At 48.0% G+C, this 22,927-nt stretch overlaps 1 protein-coding gene across 2 annotated transcripts in view; it reads left to right on the top strand.

The window, feature by feature from the left end:
- LOC111160524 (solute carrier family 35 member F3) overlaps nt 1–22,927 on the top strand; it is a 374,652-nt gene that overhangs the window by 241,233 nt on the left and 110,492 nt on the right. Inside the window, exon 1 of one of the 2 annotated variants that reach the window (XM_022523683.1) lies at nt 18,615–18,690. The exons of the other annotated variant lie outside the window; for it this stretch is intronic. Coding sequence (XP_022379391.1) covers nt 18,615–18,690 — 76 coding nt within the window. Of the gene's footprint in view, nt 1–18,614; nt 18,691–22,927 lie in introns of those variants that run through there. 2 annotated transcript variants of the gene reach the window in all.

Raw genomic sequence — 22,927 nt, 5'->3', positions numbered from 1 at the left:
TTAACTCAAGCTGAACCACACCCCAAGTTCTCTGGCCAAACAGGGTCACTGGTGTTACTCTGCACACTATCAGCCCACCTGCCTCTCAGCTGGAATGTCACGGGGCCATTATAGCTTCTAGAATTTGTCTCCAGGCCTTTTGGGCAGACAGACCAGAAAACACTCTGCGCAGAGGGCAGGGTCCTGTCTCAGCCCCCTTCTCTCCCTGGGAAGGGGTGGGGACATTCCAGGCTATTCTTAATTTCCCAAACCGGCTTTCCAGTTGGGAGGGGCCAGGAGCTGCCCTCTGCTTTGGCTGTGAATAATCCCTCTCTGGGTACAAAGCCCAGGAATGCTCCCTGCTAAGTACTGGCTTTGTGTTGGGAGGGGGGTCAGTTCTGCCTGCCTGCCTCTTGGCTTGAGTGCCGTTGAGCAGCACTTCTTCCAGTGGGAAGCATGGGAAAATCGGGCCTGGGAGGCCGTCCCCACAGCAGGTGGGGCTGTGACTCAGCACTCTGCCTGGGCGTGAGCAAGCTGGGCTCTTGGGCTGACAGAGCTCCTCGTTTGAGGATTCGAATCAGGCAGATCTGTGCAGTGCCAAGTTCCCTGGTCAGACTGTATCCTCCACCTGATTCTGCAGATGAACAAAACCGCTGGTTGGCATCACTGTTTGGGCACTGAGGTCTGAACTTGGCCTGCCAAGATTGGGGTGCTGGTTGTTGCAAGCCCCTCCGCCCTCCTCCATCACCGTCAGATTCCCAGTGGTTGAGACCCACAGATTCGCCTGCAAGCCCCGTGGTATGAGATCAGAGTAGCGGCTCCTGCGAAGTGACCCACAGTGCTGGTGGAGGCTGATTTTTCCTCCTGGGTTCCCGCTAGAGGAACCAGAGACTTGGGGGACACCGCTCTGCATGGTGTTGCGCTGGCCTGAGGCAAAAGCAACACGACCAGCGCGTAGCAGCTTCTCTTCCCCTCTGACACATCGATTCCAGTCTCTGTGGTGTAGGGGGTTGGGGTTCTTCAATCTCACCTCCATGTCGCTGATTCTCTCGATGGTATCTTGTTCTTGAACAGCCGTTAGCTGTGCTTGTGAGGGGGGGCGTGAGTCACGAATGTCCTATGTCGTTGTCTTGGTGACATCACAAGTCCCTTTCTCCTTTTTTAATGCCTTCCGTCAGTTCTTGCAGCAATGTCTGAGCAGCCTCTTATGTGCCCTGCATCCTGCAAGTACCAGAGATGGGGCCAGAGACCAGACTCCTGTCCCCCTGGGCTCATTCAGAGCAGCAAGACCGGAAACCAAAGAAATAGGTGCACAACAGCCAGTCTAGGGAAAGAGCGAGTACTACAGACAGGTGACCGCCCATGAGTGACCGTCAGCACACTGACCTCACTTGGGGGATGGGAAGGCCCAGAGGAGGCATCCTCCAAGAAGTGACACTTAAGGTGAGGGTCAGAGAAGGAGTAGAAGAGAACGCACAGGTCAGAAAGAAAGCATGTTCCAGCAGAGATGAAGGTCAGAGAAGGAGTAGAAGAGAACGCACAGGTCAGAAAGAAAGCATGTTCCAGCAGAGATGAAGGTGCCAAAGGAAGAGGGTCATGTCTGCAGAGAGGAGGAGGGTGGGCAATGGGCAGGGACCGGATCAGTGGGGCCTGGAGGGCTTTCACTTTAGTGAGACCCCTCTGGTGGCATCAAGCGGGGGAGAGGGGGTAGGACTCAGTGCCAAGAGGCCAGTTAAGACACTCTAATAATGGTGCTTGCCAGTGCACGTTGGAAAAGGAATTGGATTTGAATTGGAATAGATGTAGAGGAGAGATGAGAGTATTTAAAACACATGGATAGGAGGGCATCAGCAGCATTTAGTGAAAAACTGTACTGGAAGAAAGAACGTTTGAGCTACACTGGACTAGATTACCAGTCTGCCCCTTTGTACACTGCAAGGCCCAGGCTGCCTGATGGAGAACAGGTTGGCCGGGCATCAGAGTGTGAGGGCCATGGTAGGCAGCTGGGATTAACGAAGTCTTTTATCAGTCCCCTTACTGATACGTACTCGGTCTCTGGTGCTGCAGTTGCTGAACTGGGTGATCCAAAATTTTATTATCATTAATGCCTCATTGAACACACCTTGTGGCATACTGAAGCTGGCTCTTACCATCCCCTTCCAATCACACATCTCCTCCCAATTTCAAGTTCAGTGACATCACACTGATAGCTTGAAATCATCATCTTTACACCAAAGCAATGAAATAAATGCCACAAATCAGGGCTTTTATTTCCAGAGCTGGCGGACCACTTTCCAGGATATATAGTAAGACATCTGGGTTGTACCGTGTGAGGCCTTCAAGGATTTTGAAAAAAGGGGCACATACAAGACTCTTTTTGAAGACATTTATTTGTATGTTTGGTCATTAAAACCTCATCCTCTGTGGCTCTGATACACCAGTTCGCTTGGGAAGCCTCCTGCTTGGTGACCGAGAAATTGATGGAAGGTACGAGTCCTAATGAATTTGACTTCAGGCTCTAGGTATCTTTGTGAAGGGGTAGATAGTCTAGTTCCAAGAAAAAGGTGTAATTATACTGTAGAAAATCATGCACCATAGGAAAAGGGGGAATGGGTCCTTATTTTTCTAATTATCATCCCCATTTTGGCACTTAGGAAAAATAGACCGAAGGGGAAAAAATATATAAAGTCTTGGGTAGGTATTGGCAGAACACTTGAAAATCTATAGCAACCTTGATTAACTCTCGTATTTTGGCTTCACGTAACCACCCTTGATAATCAGTGAGGGAAGCAGCTCGTACCTGGCTGAGGGGTGGAACTGGCAGAATCACGTGGGCGGCCAGACCAGCCCCAGCTGCCTCACCCAACCAACAGGTGAGCCAAGCATTTGGCCCCGCCCCGTTCCAGATCCTTGCCACGCTAAGGAGTTCTCATTAAGTCTGGGTCCTGCTTAATCCTCCTTCCACCACCCCGCAAGGAGGTCAGGGCTGTGCCCATTTCACAGAGGCAGGAGCTGAAATACCTAGACAGAGTGTGTAATCCTCATCTCTAGTAATTTAATGGGCTCCGAGGGCAAATATTGTAAGAATGTAAAAGCCCGAGGGCATGCGTGATAGCGGGTAGGTGCGCTCTCCGACTGGAAAGACTGTAAGCAGTCACTTGTAAAAACCTGGCCTGTTTCTTTTTATAACATTTTGAGCACATATGTACTTAGGAAAAGTCAGTCCAAAAAAAAAAAAAAAAGAAGAAGAAGAAGAAGAAGAAGAACAAGAGAAATAATTTTAAAAGTACTTGCTGAGGGGCGCCTGGGTGGCTCAGTTGGGCGTCAGACTGTTGATTTCAGCTCAGGTCCTGATCGCTGGATGGTGGGATCAACCGTGGAACTTGCAGTCAGTAGGAAGTCTGCTTGCATCCCTCCCCTTGCTCCTCCCCTGCTCATTCATTCACATGTGCTCTCTCTCTCTCTCAAATAAATAAACAAAATCTTTAAAAAAAAAAAAAAAGTCATCTGCTGTGCCACCAAACACAACAGCTACTACTATTTTTGTGAAAAACCTTGCGTTGTGTAATAATAGATACCATATATATGACTATAGTTCAGAACAAACTTTTAACGTAGGTTTTAAGAAGCATACGGGTTATTTATTTATTTTATTTTACTTTATTTTTTAAAGATTTTATTTATTTATTTTAGAGAGAGAGAGCGTGCACACAAGTGGGGGCAGGGGCAGAGGAAGAGACAGGCTCCCCGATGCAGGGTTCGATCCCAGGACCCTGGGATCATGAGAAGGCAGATGCTTAACCAGCTGAGAGAGCCAGGTGCCCCAAGATGTATCCTTTTGGACTGATGGATCTGGCACTTTTTATTTAGCATAATGTTTTCAAGGCTCACCAATGTCTTAGCATATCTCAGTACTCATTTGGTTATAGCTGAGTAATACTGTGTTCAGTGGATATACCGTGTCGTCTGTATTCGTGTGTACTCGATGGACACTCGGGATATTTCTGTTTGGGGCTAGTATGAATAATGCTGCTATGAACATTCATGCACAAGGGCTTGTATGGACGTACATTTTTATTTCTCTTGGCTATGTACCGAGATGGAGAATTGCTGGGTCATAGAGCAAAGTCTATATTTAACCTTTTCCAAAGTGTCTGTTTTCCAAAGTGGCTGCACATTTTACAATTCCAGCAGCAGTGTATGAATTTTTCTCATGTTTGTCCACATCCTTCCCAACATTATTATTATTGGCCGACATCTTGGTTCTAGCCATCCTAGTGGGTATAAGGTGGCTTCTCATTGTGGTTTTGATTTGCATTTCCCTGTTGTCTGTTGATGTTCTGTATCTTTTTTTGTGTGTGTGTGAAATATTTTATTTGTTTATTTGACAGAGAGAGATCACAAGTAGGGGTGGGGGGCAGGAAGCAGGCTTCCTGACGAGCAGGGAGCCCGATATGGGGCTTGATCCCAGGACCCTGAGATCATGACCTGAGCCGAAGGCAGAGGCTTTAACCCACTGAGCCACCCAGGCACCCCTGATGTTATGTATCTTTTTGTGTGCTTATAAACCATTTGTGTATCTTCTTTGGAGAAATACCTATTCAGGTCCTTTGCTCATTTTTTCCCCACTTTTTTAAAGACTTTATTAGTTTAGAGCAGCTTTGGTTTACAACAAAATTGGGAGGAAGGTACAGATTTCCCGTGTACTCCCTGACCCTAAACATGCTTAGCCTTCACCATTATCAACATCACTCACCAAAATGGTACATTATTTTGCCAAGGATTAACCTACACAGACACAGCATAATCACCCAAAGTCCATAGTTTACCTTACGGTTCAGTCCTGGTGCTGTACATTCTGTGGTTTGGACAAATGTATCCTGACTTACATCCATCATTATCACATTATACAGAGTATTTTTGCTATCCTGAAAATGCTCTGTGCTCCGCTCATTCATCTCTCCCCTCTTTCCCTCACCCCACCCCCGGTAACAGCTGATCCTTTTATGAAAAGATCATTAGTTTTGCCTTTTCAAGAATGTCATATATTTAGAATCATATGTTATGTAGCCTTTTCTGATCAGCTTCTCTCACTTGGTAATAGGCATTTAAGATTCCTCAAGGCTGTTTGTGGCTTGAGAGCTGCTTTTTAGCACGAAATAATGCTCCACGGTATGGATGTACCACTAGTTCTTTATCTGTCTGCCTACCGAGAAACATGGTGATGGTTCTAAGTTTTGGCAGCTATGAATCAAGCTGCTATCAACATCCATGTGCAGGCTTTAGTGTGGACATAACTTCCTCTGGGGAAGTACCAAGGAGCACGATGGCCGGGTCGTATGGTAAGAGTATGTTGAATTTTGAAAGAAACTGCCAAACTGTGTTCCAAAGTGGCTGCACCATTTTGCATTCCCACAGTAGTGACTGAGAGTTCCCGTTGCTCCGCGTCCTCACCAGCATTCAATGCTGTCGGTTTTTTGGATTTGACCATGCTCATGGGTGTGCAATGGTATTTCAGTGTTATTTTAATTTCCATTTCCCTGGTGATAGGTGCTATGGGGCATCATTTCTTGTGCAGATTTGCCATCTGCATATCTTCTCTGGTGAGGTGTTTGTGTGGTCTTTGGCCCATTTTAAAATCCCCTTTGCATGTTCTTTACGTGGGGTTTTGTCATCGTCTTATGGAATTGTCAGAGTCCTTTATATATTTTAAGTAGAAGTCCCAATCATTTACATGACCTACAAATATTTTCTCCCATTCTCTTTGTTGTCTTTTCACATCCCTGTGGGGAGAAATCTACAACTTTGCTATTTTGCCTGTGCCCACTATGTTTGTGACAGAGCCAGAGCCCTCGTGCAGCCTTACCCGAGGCCCTAATTTCCCTCCCGCCTCCTAGAAGACTCCGCTTGGAGTTAGGAAGCACTCACATTGCCTTTTATTTCTTAAGATTGGGTGGGGGGGATTTGGTTTGTTTTCCTAGAGACATAACAACTTCCTTTCCTAAAAACAAGGAGTCGCTTTGAAGACACTGTAATTTTCCTGCATCTGGTCCAAAGTTTACAACTGAAATCCAAGAAAGAGTGTTCTGTCTCTTTCACCCCCCGAAGAGTTTCTGAAATGTGGGCAGGTCTCATCGATCTGAAGTGTTCCCGGCTTCAAAGCAGCAGCTGTGGGACGGACCTTGTCATGTGGTCCCTCTGCACTCCTGGAGGTATATTTAGGTATAAATTTAGGGAAATAAATAAATATCTATATCTATATATATGTATGTATTATGTATGTATGTATGTATATTATGTATGGAGTTCATTTATTTATTTCAGAGACAGAGGGAAAGAGCATGAGCAGGGGGAGGAGCTCAGGGAGAGGGAGAAGCAGGCTCCCAGCTAAGCAGGGCATGGGGCTCGATCCCAGGACCCCAGGATCACGACTTGAGCGAAAGGCAGATGCTCACCTGGCTAAGTGACCCAGGCACCTCTAGGATACTTCATTTACCATTTCCAGAATAGCCACAGCTTTTTGTTTCTCATGGTCCTCTCAGTTTTATTCTTTCCTGGCCCAAAGGAAGGGTGATGTACTAGGTCATTCACAAAACTCTTTCCACCTTGCAGAGTTCTGTTCTTTTAAATAGTGTCCAGGCCCTCCTTTGCATGGGCACAGAATGTCACCTGTAAGACAATACCCAAAGCCTACTAGCATGCAGGGGAGGCCTGTCACCAAAATCCAAACAAGACCCCATGGCTGTGAGTTGGATTGGGCCCATGGACTCTGAATCCCAGTGTGATTTCGTCACCACTAACCAAATTCATAGAGAAGATTCCTGCAAATGAATATATCTGGGTGAAGACAGTGATACTTACCTATATCGCTTCTGGGCAGGGTTATAGATAACCATTATGCAGTGAAAGTGGTTTTTTTCTTTTTATTCTAGTTTATCCTGACACCTTAAGTTTACCTATTTGTTGTCTTCACTTAGCTCCAAGGACAGTTGAGTTGAACCCTTTGTGGTTTATTTCCCCCATGTCATTAAGGAATCAAGTGATGCTTCAAGGGCCCTGGGTGAAGGGTGCCTTAAATTCTGCAAATGTCACTGCTGGAGACAGAATTTCAAGCTCCAGTCATTCTTTGTGTTTTAGATGTTTTAGGTTGTTACTGATCCCAAATTAGACTTCTGCTATCAATAGAGCATCTGATGCCAGCTCCCTTTAAATAAGCAGTCAAGGTTAAAACAGAGATCGATGAGCTTGTCTTGTGAGTATCTCCCGTAAGCTAGCCTCCTCACAGAGCTGCCACCACGATGGGTCCTCCCCACAGTGAGCAGGAAGCTTAAGACTTGAATGGATTGTACGTGCGTGATAAATTGCTTTTGTGTCTCGTGTGTTCATTTTTGTACTTTTTCAGCAAGAGTGGGCTCCAAGTAGGGGGTAAGGTGTAGCCAAGAGGGGGCGTGTTTCAGGCAGTTGGTTGAACTGTGGCACGTTTGGCTCCTTTGAGCTTGCAGGAAGTGGAGAGAACATATCAGACCAAATAAATCCTTGCTGAGGAGTATTTACACTAATACAAAATACAGAATGGGTGTACAAAAATCCACTAATAAAAACTGTGCCTAATCATTTCTAACCTGTGACTGAAGTGGCTCATTGTGGTTGTGCTGAAAGGCGTGGAAGCGGTGCATTGTGGGGCCATTCAGCTGTTCTCCTGCATTCCGTCAGAATCACCGCCTCTCTCATGGGGCGGAGCCCTCTGGGTTTCAAGCACCTGCCACTGCAGGGTGCCTGGGGCACCACAGAGCTGACCAGGACGTGAGGAGATGGTCGTCCTCTCATCTGAGGTGATACTCAATAGCCTTTTCGCTCATGCACAACTCAAGGCAGGATCTAAAACTCCATAGAAGCAGGAGTGAAGATACGAGGGAAGAGATTGGACAAGATTTCACTGAGGTTGGAGCAAAGACAGAAGCATCCTAAGGAAGCAGTCCCAAGGGGAGGCACGTGGTCCTTGCCAGGCCAACAGGGCGCCTCCCACCGCCCCACCCACGGGGGTGGGGGTGGGGGCTCCACCAACTCAAAGCTCTGGGGGCGCATCCCTTTCACTCCCACAGGAAGAAGCCAACACTGGTACTCCTCTGCCCTCTCTGTGTTTCATTACTAGCATCTTCTGAAAACTTACCCAGCAAGGATATAAAAAGGATGGGAAGAAACAGGATATTCAAAATACGGAAAACAAAATTATATGTTCCTTTTGCTCTTGGAACAGGCACTTCCATGAAGACAGAGGAACAATGGCTTTGAAAGCATGGCTCTGAAAGGGTTTTCATATAAGAAGAACAGAAATTGTCTAAATATTTTAAAAGGAAAAAATAAATATTTTAAGAGAAAAAAAACAGTTGCAGCCTTATTTTACATACTCCTGTACATGAAGGTTTTTCCTATTTTATTAGTATTTGTGTCTGCTTACAAGAGACACCTTTTAGACCCTTTAAACTATTCTCAGGCACCATTATTGGTCTCAACCCCATCTACTACTGAACTTCTAGAAGCAGATAAACGTCTCCTTTAAAGACGTGTCAAAGTCCACAGTCTCTCGTGGTTCGTCTCCCCCTCTGATTTCCCCCAAATCACTTCTCCTCTGCATGTCCTCCATGTTATTCCTTATGCTCCACAAGTAAATGAAACCATAGAATACTTGACTCTAAAATAAAATAAATTGGAAAAAAAAAAAAAGACGTGCCAAGGAGAAAGTAAATGAATCCATATTTTTGACAAAAAAGGGTAGCCTGTTTAGGTTTTTTCAGAATATATATTATATATACATACGTATGTGTGTATATGTGAATAATATGGCCTACATATAAAACAAACATATAATACATGTAAAAATCATATTGAACATAAAATGCATGCCTTGTTTTTCTCTCCTTAGCATTTTCCCTGTGTTATTAGAAGCTCTTTTTATCAGCCTTACACTCTTCTGTGTAAATACATCAAACTTTATTTTCCATTGCTCTGTTGTTGAGCCATTCTGTTGTTTCTCGTTTTTTACTTGTAGTAAAATTTGGATAGACATCTTTGTCCCTATATCTGTGTTCACATCAGATTATTTCTTGGGGAAATTCCTAAAACGGGAAATAGTGGCTAATAGGCCATAAACATTTGTACTTTTTTGGAATTTTGATATATATTGCTCACGTTCAGAAGGGCCATATCCATTTCACCCCCATCAGCAGTAGGTGAAATTTCCAAGGATCGTCGTCTTAAAATCAAAATGGGGATTGACCGAAGAATCCCCAAAACAGTGTTTGACTAGATAATTTCAAAAGGTTCCCATCAAGCTGGAAAATAATTACGGGGTTGATGTGCTGTAGCAAACCCAGCCAAGCCTGGTTATCTTGCCAGCAAGTGCTCTGGGCTGGTCACTCAGCGTCACATGGCCTCAGATCCCCCCCCCCCCCCCCCCGGCCCCAGAGGGCTGGCAAGCCAGTCTTTGTCAAAATGACAAGGAGCTAGTATCAGAAGTTAGTTTGGGAATCCATGAGACAGAAATATTCTGACACCAGCAAGATAATTTGGGGAACAAATCATGCATGCGTTTATTCCTCCAAACCCGACCAAGCACTACAGAGAATTCTTGCCCTACACTAGCCAGTCGTTTCTGGGGAAAGGCTTGACTGGCTGCCTCAGTCAGGAGCAGGATGGGTCTCCAGACCTCTGGCTTCTTCTTACTTTTGCCCACAATTGGTGGGACCTTCTCTTTGAGCCCTATAGCAAAAAGCGACCTTTGCCTTAACAGGATTTTGGTTTGTTGGCTTTTAGAAAAAAGGGGAGAAAAAAAAGAGGTGTGTTCTTCATATCCAGTTAAAGTGTAGACCCTCTCTCTCGCTTTGTCCTGCCTCTCTTTCCTCTGATGAGTACTGCAGTTTCATATGAACACCTGTGCCCACACATGCCCAGCGTAGGTCAACTAGTATCTTGTGCAAAATGAGGTAGAAAAATTGCAATTCTCAGGGCTGGTTTTGAGAAGATCCAATGTCTGGGAGCATTTTCTGGTTTTTGGCCAGTGGAGTCATCTGGTAAGCCCTCGAGTACAAAATGTTGGTTCTTGCCTAGTGAGTTAACAGAGAGTTACAGGGGCTTGGCCAGCTGTGCTCTGAGGTAATGGTCTCTGCTTCTAGTGACAGTAGTTTGGCCAAGAACCAAACCCACTTGGGTGGGCACGTTGGTCTGTTCTTTGGGACAGGGGGCAGAGTGCACCAGAACACAGAGGACAGTTCCCCGTCAGGGGCAAAGTGAGCCTGGACCAAGACTTCAGGGAAGCAAGTCTAGCAGGGAGGAGGCTTTCGTCGCTGGAATGCCAGGGGGCTTCCCCTTTCCCGTCAGGTCACCAGAAGATACTTCCTAGGAGGTTCTGCTTGGCCGGGAGGACCTTGAGCCTGGAGCCTGGCTTGAGGGAGCCATACTGGATAGAGGAAGGAGAAGGTGAGGGTGCCATGTGGATGCGGAGCCCCTGGGACTGGGAAAATGTGGGAGGTAGTTTACAGGCACCTGCGTGACACTCCGTGGCCCCCTTACCAGGAAACGCGTTACACAGTCTCCGTGGTCCTGGGAGGCTTCTGGTGACTTTCGATCACACGGAGGCACAGAGGTAGGCCAGGCATCAGGAGGGCCTACCTAAGTTCTAGATCCAGCCTCACTGGGGAATGAAGGACAAAAGCCAGGTTCTTGGGAGAGGAAAAAAGCCATGGGGACTCAGGGACGGTGTGAAGAGTGGGGTGCCCAGAGGTTGTCCACACAGACGGGGGGTTGGGCTGCCTGGAGCTCCTTCAACAAATGGGTGGGATTTCCTGACTCCTGAAGGGGCTATGTCCAGGGCTAGTTCAGGAAGCTGATCCTGACAGTACCATCCCCTACAGACCTGCTGAATCTGGTTCTTCTTCCCTGGATTCAGCATCTTGTCCACTTGTACCTTGGGCAAGTTCCTGCTTCCTTCTGCCGTGGCGATTTTTTGTCCATCCATCCATCCATCCATCAGTGCTGATGGAGGCACTATTCATGGGCAAGTCCCTAATTCCCAGTGCTCACAGCCCAGCAGGAAGCTGAAGCAACTATACAGATTACTCTCGGGCAGGACCGACGGGGTCACCACCTTCAGAGAAGTGCAAAGAGCTCCTCGACTCCAGAGGAGGCCCTGCTCCCAGAGATCAGGACTTCGGAAACTCTATCCGCCCAACCCAGAGCCTCCTCCGACCTCAGTGAACGTGCCCTTTGCCTGCTGATCCTGCCCTGCCCGGCGCTCGGGAACTAGAGCGGAGCAGGTGCCTTCCCAAACCTGTACATCTTTCTCATTTTCAAGGCAGTCTGATGGCCAGTCCCCTTGAGTCACCCTTGGAAACAAATACCAGCCAGGGGACTTTGCTGCTGGCATTGACCAGGATCCGATGTAGGTCAGTATTCTAGTTCCCGCTGCACAGAGGAGGAAGAGCAGAGGCACCAGTCCGGAGCCCAGCTGTGGTCGATGAATCACCCGGAACACAGCAAGCAGCTATTTCTGAACTAAATGGCATCAGATCTCTCTCCTCACCTTGAGTCGCTGTCCTGGTCTCCAAAGCACCTCCTCTGGGATGAAGCCAGCGAGGGACAGAGAGCCCTGAGCAGAAGGGTATTGGCAAGCGTTTTGTCACTGCCGTTCCCGTGCCGGCACAGAGGGATAGTCTGGGAAGCGGCTGAAGCAGACAGTTCTAGAAAACTCCAGAATTCTGGGTCCTGTGAATATGCCCCTGGCTGGCTTCCTTACTCCCTCTTTTCCTCCCTTTTTTCCTTCCAAGCTTCCGGTTTTGAGCACCTGCGACATACTCCACATATGGTGCTTGGCACCGGAGAGATGACAAACCAGAGATGGCCCCTCCCCATTAAAGAACCTAGAGGGAGAGCCTGGAAATAACGACTCCTTTCTGAGTGCCGCCTCTCGGCCAGGTGCCCTGCCATGGAGCTCATGTGTATTCCTTTCTCTAATCTTCACAACAGCACTGGAGGGTGCCCGCTACTATAATCTCCATTGTGAGGATGAACGTTGAGCACAGGGAGATTAAACAGCTTGCCCAGATGACAGCACTGATGCGCAGTGCCCCCTTTGCAGACTGATCCGCAGCATTGGAAGTTATCTGTGGAAGCTGGCTTCTTCATTTCCCAAAGTGGGAGAGAATGATCATTTCTTGAGTATTCTAGGGACCAGACATCGTGTGGTTTCTCTATACTGAGGATCTGTATTGGCATTGGGGTAAGTCTCTGAAGGTCCCAGGAGAGGGAAACCCAGCCCTAACCCTAGTATCCCTTCTGACCCTGCTGCTACCTCAAGACAGCTGCCCCATTCTCAGTTCCCACCATTCCACTCCATTCCATCATGCCGAGGCCAGGTCCTGCAGAGGGCCACCCCATGGTGTCATGGATCCATAAAGGAAGTGACCAGACATCCCATTCCCATCTCCATGCCTCTGTTTTTGTTCATCATCATTCTGACTCTGGGCTCACAATGGCCACAAAGCTAGCTGTTGTCTGCTCCCCTTGGAGCAATCATGAGGGTGCCCCAAGGGGCTGAATCTACAAGAACAATCTTGACATTACTTCTAGCAAAAGAGGAAGAATCCTAGTGGGGCCCTAATGAGTCTGAGCTTGTCCTGGTGATACTCATTGCTGGAGAAGGAACGTGTGAACCTGGGAAAGGCCACCGAGTGCTCTGTCTGGTGGTTCTCATTTCCCTGAACTTACACATGGAGTTGTTGAAAAAGGTTACCAATTATTCCTGCCAGATCAGAGGAATGAGCTGCCCAATGCATGGAGTTAATTTCTTTCAATCAGTAGATCTTCTCTCCTGTTGGAAATAGCAACGCATGCTCCACTTTGAAAGCTTCTAATGCTGCAGACTGATTTATTTGGGTAAAACTCCATTTCTGGTTCCTGGAATTACTTTAAGTGATTATTTTTAAACATTGGTAACCACAAAAATAATTTGTTATTCTTACTATTTAATACTGTGAAGGACTTTGAAATAGTGTTAATATTTCAGGGTAAATTAATTGAAGTGGTCTGTTTTCTGACTATTGAAAACCTTAGCTGCACTTCAAATTTTTTATTATTTATTTTGAAGAGATTAGGTAAAGCTGTCCTCATAACTTAAAAAGAATATAATTTTTAATAGTATTTTTCAAACCATATGTGTTATGACCAAGAGTGGATCATACTGAAACCAACTTACATTTTTTTTTACAATGAAAGAGCAGAACAAGATAAATTGGAAGGGAATAAAATGGAGTAAAATAGAATAGAAGAGAAGTGTTCATGTATGGTAAGGGTACTATTTTATTAATTATTCAAGTCACTTATTTTTTTTTAAGATTTTATTTATTTATTTGACAGAGATCACAAGTAGGAGAGAGGCAGGCAGAGAGGGAGAGAGGAGGAAGTAGGCTCCCTGCTGAGCCAGAGAGCCTGATATGGGACTCGATCCCAGGACCCTGAGATCATGACTTGAGCTGAAGGCAGAGGCTTAACCCACTGAGCCACCCAGGCGCCCCTCAAGTCACTTTATATATGTGTTTGTGTATATAAAATGTATTTTTACCAATTTGTAAATTTATATATAATCTAGCAATAAAATTCATCCTTTTTAGTGTGAGACACTGTGAATTTTAACAAATTTCTGACTGTCAAAAAAGTGAGACAAACCACTTAAAGCTAGAGTCCATTTGAGTAACCAGAGATATTCATGAAGGATATGGTTCTCTTAAGATCTTTGGAGGCCATGACAACTGTCTTGTCTTGGAAGATAATTTCATACACCCCAAATTTCAAAGCCAAATGAGGCCTTAGAGATTGTTCAGTCAATGGTTTTCTAAGCTTTTTTTGTACAGTGCCTACTTTTTTGTAAACTAAATCTAACATGGACCTCCCCCAACCTATAAAAGGAGAGTTGGCTTGCACAGAGACCAGAAAAAATGGTTTAAAAACTACTAATAGGGGTCTAACTGTCTTGTGCCCACGTTGGGAAACTGAGGCTAGAAAAGGATGAGTGACCCCTCAAGGTTAGCCACTCTTTTTGGCAGGGCTGGAGCTCAAACTCAAGCTGTCATTGGCTGTTATTCAGGGCATTTTTCATGTCTCTTGGGCTCAAGGGAATCATGAATATTACTTCACCCCACCAAGGGGAGTGGATGGATACCTTTTTGGAATAGTGTAGTGTGTCTTCACATACCATTACAGAAGAAAGGATAGGCCAGTGATCACCATGGACAGCAGAAGTAGGAGTCAGTCCAAGAAGAACAGAACAGGTTGTTTGGACAACACTAATTATTTAGGGAAACTTGAGCCTCAATACAGAGGCAGGCCTGGGAGCCCAGTACCAGAAACAAAAGTAGCAAGCAAGCCTCCAGAATGTCAGGAATCAAACAGGTTCTGAGAGCTACCCCCTTCCTGATAATTCATCCCTGGGTTGTCTGCCTCTCTCTTCCTAGAGGGCTGTGGCTAGGCCCCAACCTGGAGTTGCAACTTAAATGTAGCCTGTTGGTCACACCAGAAATTGGCTAATTTGTCTCCTTTCTCATCTGGGACTCCTCTTTCACTTCCTTACTCTTTGGTTTGTGAGTGGGAAGTGGGCAGGTCAGGGAATATAAAACTCACACTCATGGTTTGTAAATTCTACATCATGGGCTTGTTACTCTCTGTATCCGTTCGGTGAACTTGCTTCAGTGTTTGGACCATAATGCTGAGAACACAAAACCCACCAACGCTTTATGAGCGCCTGCCATACCGGAATGCCACAGATTTCTATTAAATATCCCACCACCGCAACCTCATCAATGAAGAGAGAAAAACCGGAGAGTGAGGTTTGTGACAAAGAACATTCTTCCATCAGAGCAGATACCATGTCATGTAAAGCTGAGGAAATCCTGGGTTTGAAGAGCAAACCACTGTCCCATACATTTTTAGAAGATGACATGAATGAGTGTGACCTTGAAAAAGTCACCCCAGTTCCTCTTTCAGATAGATTCCTATAGTACTAAATTGAGGACAGGTAAATACCCAGTGACACCATTGAGTTACTGGCTCACACCAACATTCTCCAAAGAGTTAATAGGGACAAATGAACCATCCTCTTGCCTAAACATTGTATATACAGGGTTGTTTCCACTGACAGTTCAGGAGTCATGTCTCTGTCTTTATTGAAAGAATTATTAACACCTCTTTTTTTTTTGTAATTTGAGATTTGAGTTTTTAAGTGGGGGAACTTGTGTGATTTTTCTAGGTATCCCTGAGTTAGTTCATGGTAGCCTCACTCTAGCATAGGGTTTTAAATTGTTGGAATCCTCAAATTACTACTGTTTGCTCATACACCAGCACACAGTTAACATTCTAGAATAATTAGATAATTTTCTTCATGTGAGTTTTTAACTAAGCAGCCTCACCACACCCACTGCCTGCAAAGGTGTGCACTGACGGGTATCACTTTTCGTATAGTTAAGTAGCAGAAACTCTTATTTCTAAAAGGAGTATAGGGAATATTTGGGGAGGTAAGATTTTTTTTTGGTTGAAACAACACAAGTTGTGAGTGGATGGAGTGTAGAAAACAAGAAGCAGGAGCGCCTGGATGGCTCAGTTAGTTAAGCGTCTGCCTTCAGCTCACGTCAGGATCCCCGGGTCCTGGAATTGAGCCCCACATCAGGCTCCCTGCTCAGCAGGAAGCCTGTTCTCCCTCTCCCACTCTCCTTGCTTGTGTTCCCTCTCTCGCTGTGTCTCTCTCTGTCAAATAAATAAATAAAATCTTAAAAAAAAGAAGACGAAGAAAACAAACAGCACTCAGTTCTTAAAATTAAGGGAGAACATTGAGATAACAATTGGTACCTCCTCTTCGATGAGCAGAAGTTGGCAGACATAAGGAGGTGATGACCTCTCAGGTGTCAGAAGGTCCTGGGGGTATCCTGTAGGGGAGAAAGGCTTAGGTATAATTAATTACTAAGTGAGTGAAGTCAATGATGCTAGTGTCTAACAATAATATTTAATCATCTATTTAACTTACACATGATGTTGCAATAAATAGAAAGCAGATCTGTAAAAAACAGATAAATATTTTGGGGGCACTTCTGTTGTGAGCTTCCCGGTAGAATGTGGACAGGCTAATTCGAAGTGCCAGGGGTGTTTGCTTCAGCAGCACATAAGCTCAAGGTTGAGGTCCTGGGGGAGACCCAGACTCCAGGAGGTTCAAGAGCATGATGAAATCAATCAGAACCACCTTCAAGTGACAGGAAATGGATTATGGATTACTTGACTAGTATCTCCCACCTGAACCGGAATCGCTAAGTGGAATGTCTGCATTTTGCATCCACAACATAAGAGAAGAGCGTGGCAGGTTTTTGTAAATGCAGATGTGAGTGCAGGTGTTTGTTCGTTCAGACTGTGGTTTGAATCCCTGCTTGGCCAGTTACTCACTCTTTGACCTGGGACATTTTATGTAATCTCTCTCAGCCCCAGGTTCCCCATCTATTAAAACAAACAACAACAACAACAAAAACGATCTCACAGAGCTTTTGTAAGTAATGAAGTGTCTTCTGTAAAACAAATTGACTTGGTACTTGATACACAGTAAGTACTCAACAAAAAGTTACTGCTATTCTGTTGTATCTGTTTTAGTTACTGTGTATATAAGAAACGTTGATGAACTTGGTGAAACAACACATAATATTGTTTATTAAAAAGATCCTCTTTAGGGGCGCCTGGGTGGCTCAGTGGGTTAAAGCCTCTGCCTTTGGCTCGGGTCGTGATCTCAGGGTCTTGGGATCAAGCCAGGGTCCTGGAATCAAGCCCTGCATCGGGCTCTCTGCTCAGCAGAGAGCCTGCTCCCCCCTCCCCACCTCTGCCCGCCTCTCTGCCTACTTATGATCTCTGTCTGTCCAATAAATAAATAAAATCTTTTTTTAAAAAAAGATCCTCTTTAAATAAGATGAAATTCTTTTGCCTTAGGCTTCTTTGTGCTGAATTGTTACAAATCTATTTCACAAAATTGACTTCAGAGTGTCATCTCTAGGGGTCTTGGGACAAGTTCCTTTTAGAGGCTTGTAGTGTAGAGGCTACCACTAGAGGGCTCTGCAGAGACCCTAAAATCCTTTCCTTGGCTTTAGAGATGAGGAAGCAACCTTGAGAAGCCGGAGACTCAGGGACCATCCTGTCCATCATGGCTCTTCAAGAGGGCCAGTAATAACAGGACAACTTGTAGGAGCCACTTCCCCCAGAGACCTGGGGGTATACAGGTGGATGTCACCAGAACCCATTGCTCTGAGGTCGTTCTCTGCCTCTGCCGCTCCACTGAGTCACCCTTCAGGGGTTACGAGAATTACATCGTACATAGAACACCAGCTTTGAATCAGGAAACCAGGTGGAGCGGGAGCTTTATCAAACTCTGGGTAAGGACTTCACAATAAAGACAAAACCCACCTCGAAGGACCACCGAATCTTCAGTTTGCCGAGGAGGCTGGGACCCAAACTGATGCCTGGGCATGGGTGAGTGAGATGCCCGTAAATCTTTGTGGACTTCTGGAGCTGCCCAAGCCCCGTGCATCCTACCTGCAGGGTGGTGGTAGGGCCCGTTTGCTAATGATGCATTATCGTTGGGTAAATCGTGGTCTCTTAAAGATCAGCCAGCCAACGATGCAACAGCGATGTCATGGCATCCTTGGCCAGGACTTTACAGCTGGGGCTGAGTGGGAGCAGTGAGACCATTGCCTGCAGACGCTAGTGCCACACCGGGCCCCTGAGGCAGGAACCTGGGAGCTGGGCAGAAATGAAATTTTCTCCCCCTCCCAGGGAGTTGGGCCTCCCTGGACCCGGGCAGTGGGGACAAGAACAGAAATCTCAAGCCTTGGTTTTCTTCTTGCCACATTGGTCTGTGGATTCTGCATCTTCTACCCCCACACACACAAAAAAAAATGTAGTCCACTGAGGCCAGACAAAATAATGGGCCTCCTAGACTCTCAAAGTCATGGGAAACTTTGCTTTACCCCCCACCCCCGACTTCTTCCTGTAAACCCCGGTTCAGGACTTGGTGCAGGGAAGGGTCAGCTCTCAGTTCAAAATCAGAAGCCTGGCTTTTTAAACTCGTGAAACACTGAGTCTAAGTTCTCGGGTCCCCCTTCCCAGGAGCTGGTGGCGGCAGAGGGCTGACCGGGGAGCCGCTGGCCAGCCCTGCCGCCCTGACCCGAGTCCACAGCCGGGACAGGGCCGGGAGGGAGGGCCCTGGCTGCAGGGCTGGGCGTCCCAGGGCGGGGGGCGGAGCAGGTGAGCCCGTGGGGTGGGCGTGGGGAGTGCACTTGTACGTGACGTTGGAGTTTGCAGCAACCTCCAGGCAGGAGGCTGTGGGCGCGTGTGTGGAGTGGCTGCGCGGCCGGGGAAGATGTGCTCGGAGGGGCGGCCGCCGCAGTGAGCCGCGCGGCGACAGGAGCCCGGCCGGCAGCCCCGGGGGCAGGGCCTGAGCGGCCAGCCGCTCGCGCTCCTCCGCGCCGGAGGCCACCGGGACCGGACCTGAGAGGCGCGCCCCGGCCGGCCGCAGGATGTAGGCGATCGGCGGAGGCGCTCCTGCAGGCGGACGGCTCATCATGAAGAAGCACTCGGCCAGGGTGGCCCCGCTCAGCGCCTGCAACAGTCCGGTCCTTACCCTCACCAAAGTGGAAGGTAACGGCCTGGGGCGGCGGGGGCTGGCGCGAGGTCGCTGCGCCCCGGCGGGGGGCTGCCTGGTGGCTGTGGGTGCCGCCGCGCTCCCCAGCAAGCGTCGCTCGCAGTGCAGCGCCCCGATGCCTGCTGCCTGCGGGGGGTGGCAGCTCACTAGCTCCTGGGCCGGGCTGAGCCGCTGCGGGGTCTGCGGGGCTGTCCCCCGCGCTGCCAGAACACAGCGCTGGCTCCTTGCGTGGCCCCCAGCGCGTCTGGCAGCAACAGGGGCCGCGGTGGCCTGAGTTCCTGCCGGTCCTGTCCCGAGGCACCTGTCAGCTGGGGCCAGGGGGAAAGGGGGTCTGCAGACACTAACCAGTGCTCTCCTTCGCCCCGTGCCCCACACACACCGGCACACACACCCCACTTGAGTCCCCCGGGTCTGGAGCATCCCCCTTCACTGCCACCCCCACCCGGAGGCAGACCAGGGTACTGCTGAGTGGGTGGAGGCAGGAGATGCTGCAGGCCCAGTCCTCTCTCCTGCCCCTGAAGCCATCCAGCCCACCCGTGTGACCGCCCAGCTCCTGGGAATGGGCGGGCGAGCAGGTGAGAGAGAAGCCACCAGCAGCCTGTAAACGGGTCCTTTCCCCACTCAGGGGAGAGACACAGAAACATACTCAGACACAACTGTCATCTGCTGGTCTGGGAACTTCTCTGAAGGGCGGTGGGCAGGGGGCTACGGGGGATGGGGAGAGAGACGAGTCTCGGTCCTTAAGTGCTCCTAACAGGAGGCGGAATAACCAGTCTCCATAGAGCTGGCCGTTTAGCCAAGTGAGGGCTGGCAAGGGGCCACCAGCCAGTGGGGAGAGGAGGGCAGACCCCCTCCGGTCCAGGCCCTCGCTTATCCTGAACTAACAGAGCCCGGTGCAGTCAGTGCGTAAGGGAAAGCCCAGCTTCTGCCATGCCCTGGGACTACAACCTGGAGCCCGGACCTCTGTGTGATGGCTTCCAAGGACCTGTATCCCCTCACGAGTTCTTGTTTGTTACAGTGAGACAGAACCAGTAAGAACAAGACAGAAGCTAGTAGGGCACTGGTGTACCCCACACGTAGCCCACCCATGGAGGTCTCCCGGGAGCCATCCCGGTACCGTTACCCCCATCCTACAGATGAGGACTATGGGACCCGAAAAGGTCTGATTGACTCGTCCAAGACCTACAGCCAGCTAATAGTTGGTCAAACAGAACTCGTATCCTGGGCCCTGCCATCCCCAGCCCATGTTTTTCAGAACATTGTTCTGGACTAACCTGCAACTACTTACCTTTTTCATCATTTTCTGTCTATAGGAGGTTGATTATTCCCCACTTCGTGTAGCTGTCTCTTCCCCTCCCCCATCCCCATCTTGGGAGAAACTTGGTATCTGTCATCTACACCTCAACTGAGTGCAGGTGCCGACTTTCCTAAGGGGGTTTGCATTTCCAAGGCTTCTTGGAGACACCGCCCAGATGTACATGCCAGTTGGGGAGGGAAAGGATATATATTTCCCTTAGGGAACATGGAAGTGACTATCACTCCTGGGTCCTTGTGGGAAGTCACCCCATGCCCACCTTTTAAGTAAGGCAGGTCAGTGCTGTCCCCCACAGCAGTGTCACCGCTGGTAATCCCCAACTCATCATGCAGGACAGGTCTGAGCTGCACTTGGGGTCAAGCTGGACATAGATGGTGAAGTCACCCAGGCTCGATGCCGTGACCCAGAGGTGCCACAGGATGCAGCGAGTGACATGGCAGAGCCAGGTTCACCTCAAGGAATAAAAATGGGGCTCCCTTCCCCAGTTCCCTTAGGGCTACTCTCAGGTGAGCTTCGAGCTTCCTGTCCACACTGACAACCCTAGCAAGCCTTGTTAACCAATGTTTGCACATACCTGGGTGTGGGTAGCAGACAGTGTGCCTGAGAATCAGAGAGAGCAGGGTTCAAGACTGCTTTTCCCATGTGCCACTGGATTTGTATAAACCATAAATGCTGGGCCTCGGTTACCTCGTTTGAGCCCCGGTGAAACAGAAGAAACAACCTACTTCAGCTGAGTGCTGGGAACGCAGTGATAATACCTAGCACCTGTCTGGCACACAGTAGGTACTTAATAAATGTCTGGCAGTCGTCCTGTCACAGATTGTCTTGCACCTTCAGCAAACCTTCTTGCTATTCTCAAGGAGTACGTGTGTAGGGACAGTATCTAGAAGCATCTGCACGGTTCCGGTGATACTAGAAAGCCCCCAGTTCCCCTTTTGCATGGGATCCCTAAGTGTTATGTCAGCAGAAGTCTTCAGGGCATGCCTGGGCATACGTGTAGCACTTTTTTCTCTGCCTGGTGTTTTTGTTTTTTTGTTTTTTTTTTTTTTATCTTGGTGTTTTGTTCAGTTTGGCTTTTGGTCTATTTTTTGAAACATTTACATCTCGGGTGCTTGCTGTGGAAGTGCTGAATCATTTTGTTTTTTCTTGGATGCACAGGGCAAGGTGGTCCTCATACTTTGGCTCTTTCTGTGGGGATGGCAGGCAAGCTACAGTGCTGGAACCCGGCCAGCAAGGAATATTTATTAGGGTTTGGAGTGTGTCTTCTATGGGGAGGCATGCGGTACATATAAAACCAAAATAGAAAATGCAATGCTTGGTTGAACTTCAACATGGAAAAATGGACAAGATGACTTCATTTACTCACCAAATACCTCATCCAGCCCTACTCCATCCTACTCCATGTCCCCTGGTCATTTAGTGAGGCCCTAGAAATGCAAAAACAAACAGCGTTAGCTTCATTCCCTTAAAGAAGTTTTAGTCTGGAGGAAAAGAGACATGCAGACAAATATATTTTCTAGTATAGGATAGTAAGTTCTGGTTCAAAGCTAAGAATAGAGCATCACAGGGACAGTGATCATTAAGTAATATGAGGAGGCCTTCCTGAGGAGGAGGCCTTCTTGAGGAGAAGACCTTCCTGAGCAGGAGGAGGCCTGTCTGAGTAGGTGACCTGTCCAAGGAGGCCTGTCCGAGGAGGAGGCCCGTCTGTGGAGGAGGCCTGTCTGAGGAGGAGGTTTGTCTGAGGAGGAGGCATTCTTGAGGAGAAGACTTTCCTGAGGAGGAGGGCTTCTTGAGGAAAAGACCTTCCTGAGCAGGAGGAAGCCTGTCTGAAGAGGAGGTGACCTGTCCGAGGAGGACGCCTGTCTGAAGAGGAGGCCTGTCTGAGGAGGAGGTTTGTCTGAGGAGGAGACATTCTCGAGGAGAAGACTTTCCTGAGGAGGAGGAGGAGGCCTCCCTGAGGAAGAAGCTTTCTGAGGTAGAGGTGTTGTAACCGAAGTGAGAAAACTTGTCAAGCACAGAAGGGAGGGAAGGCTGTTTCAGGCAGAAGGAATGGTGTGTGCACAGGCTTAGCCAGGAAGCCTGAGAAGGAGAGAGCAGCTGGGCCCCAGTTAGGGCTCAAGGCTTGGAAAGTGGTTTCCAGCCAGGTTGATGGCATCTGTCCCGTCTGACGGCATATCTCGTTCTCATATCCTCTTCCTCTCTTTCCCATCGGACTGAGACGCTATCGATCAGTAACACATTTCTAGTTGAGGAGTATTTGCTGGGATCATCTGTGTTCACAACCGGCTAATTCACAGTCAGTACAGTTCTGTTCAGCAGGGATTAGTAGTTGAGCGTAACAGCTCTCGCTGAGAGGCCTGCAATGTGTGGTCAGGTGGGAAGAGGGAGGACTTTGAAAGGAGATGGAAGGGGTTAGCGCCCACCGCTCAGCTCCTGCTGAGCCAAGTAACTTCGGCAAATGGCAGAAGCTCAGTGGGAATCTGTTCTCTCATATGGAAATGAGTGCAACAGTACAGTCCCTCTTACTAATGAGAGTATCTGAGTTTGTTTTTTTTTAAGATTTTATTTATTTATTTGACAGGCAGAGATCACAAGTAGACAGAGAGGCAGGCAGAGAGGGAGGAGAAAGTAGGCTCCCCGCTGAGCAGAGAGCCCCATGTGGGACTCGATCCCAGGACCCTGAGATCATGACCTGAGCCGAAGGCAGAAACTTAACCCTCTGAGCCTCCCAGGCGCCCCAATCTGGGATTTTTTTTTTTTTTTTTTTTTTTTTTTGGCCCTACCAGGGTTTTTTTTGAACCTACCACGGTGCAGGCAGTGGTCTGGGGAGATCGCTGCCTTACTGGTATTTCCCCCAAAGGAAGGGTAGCCATTGTCACCCCAGTTTACAAACAAGGAAGCTGAGTTTCAAAGAAATC

This window comes from Enhydra lutris, unplaced genomic scaffold, assembly GCF_002288905.1.
Source record: "Enhydra lutris kenyoni isolate GAN:26980312 unplaced genomic scaffold, ASM228890v2 scaffoldscaffold76, whole genome shotgun sequence".
Lineage (NCBI taxonomy): Eukaryota > Metazoa > Chordata > Mammalia > Carnivora > Mustelidae > Enhydra > Enhydra lutris.
The sequence above is the reverse complement of the archived record's forward strand: the minus strand, read 5'-3'. Positions and strand labels throughout refer to the sequence as shown.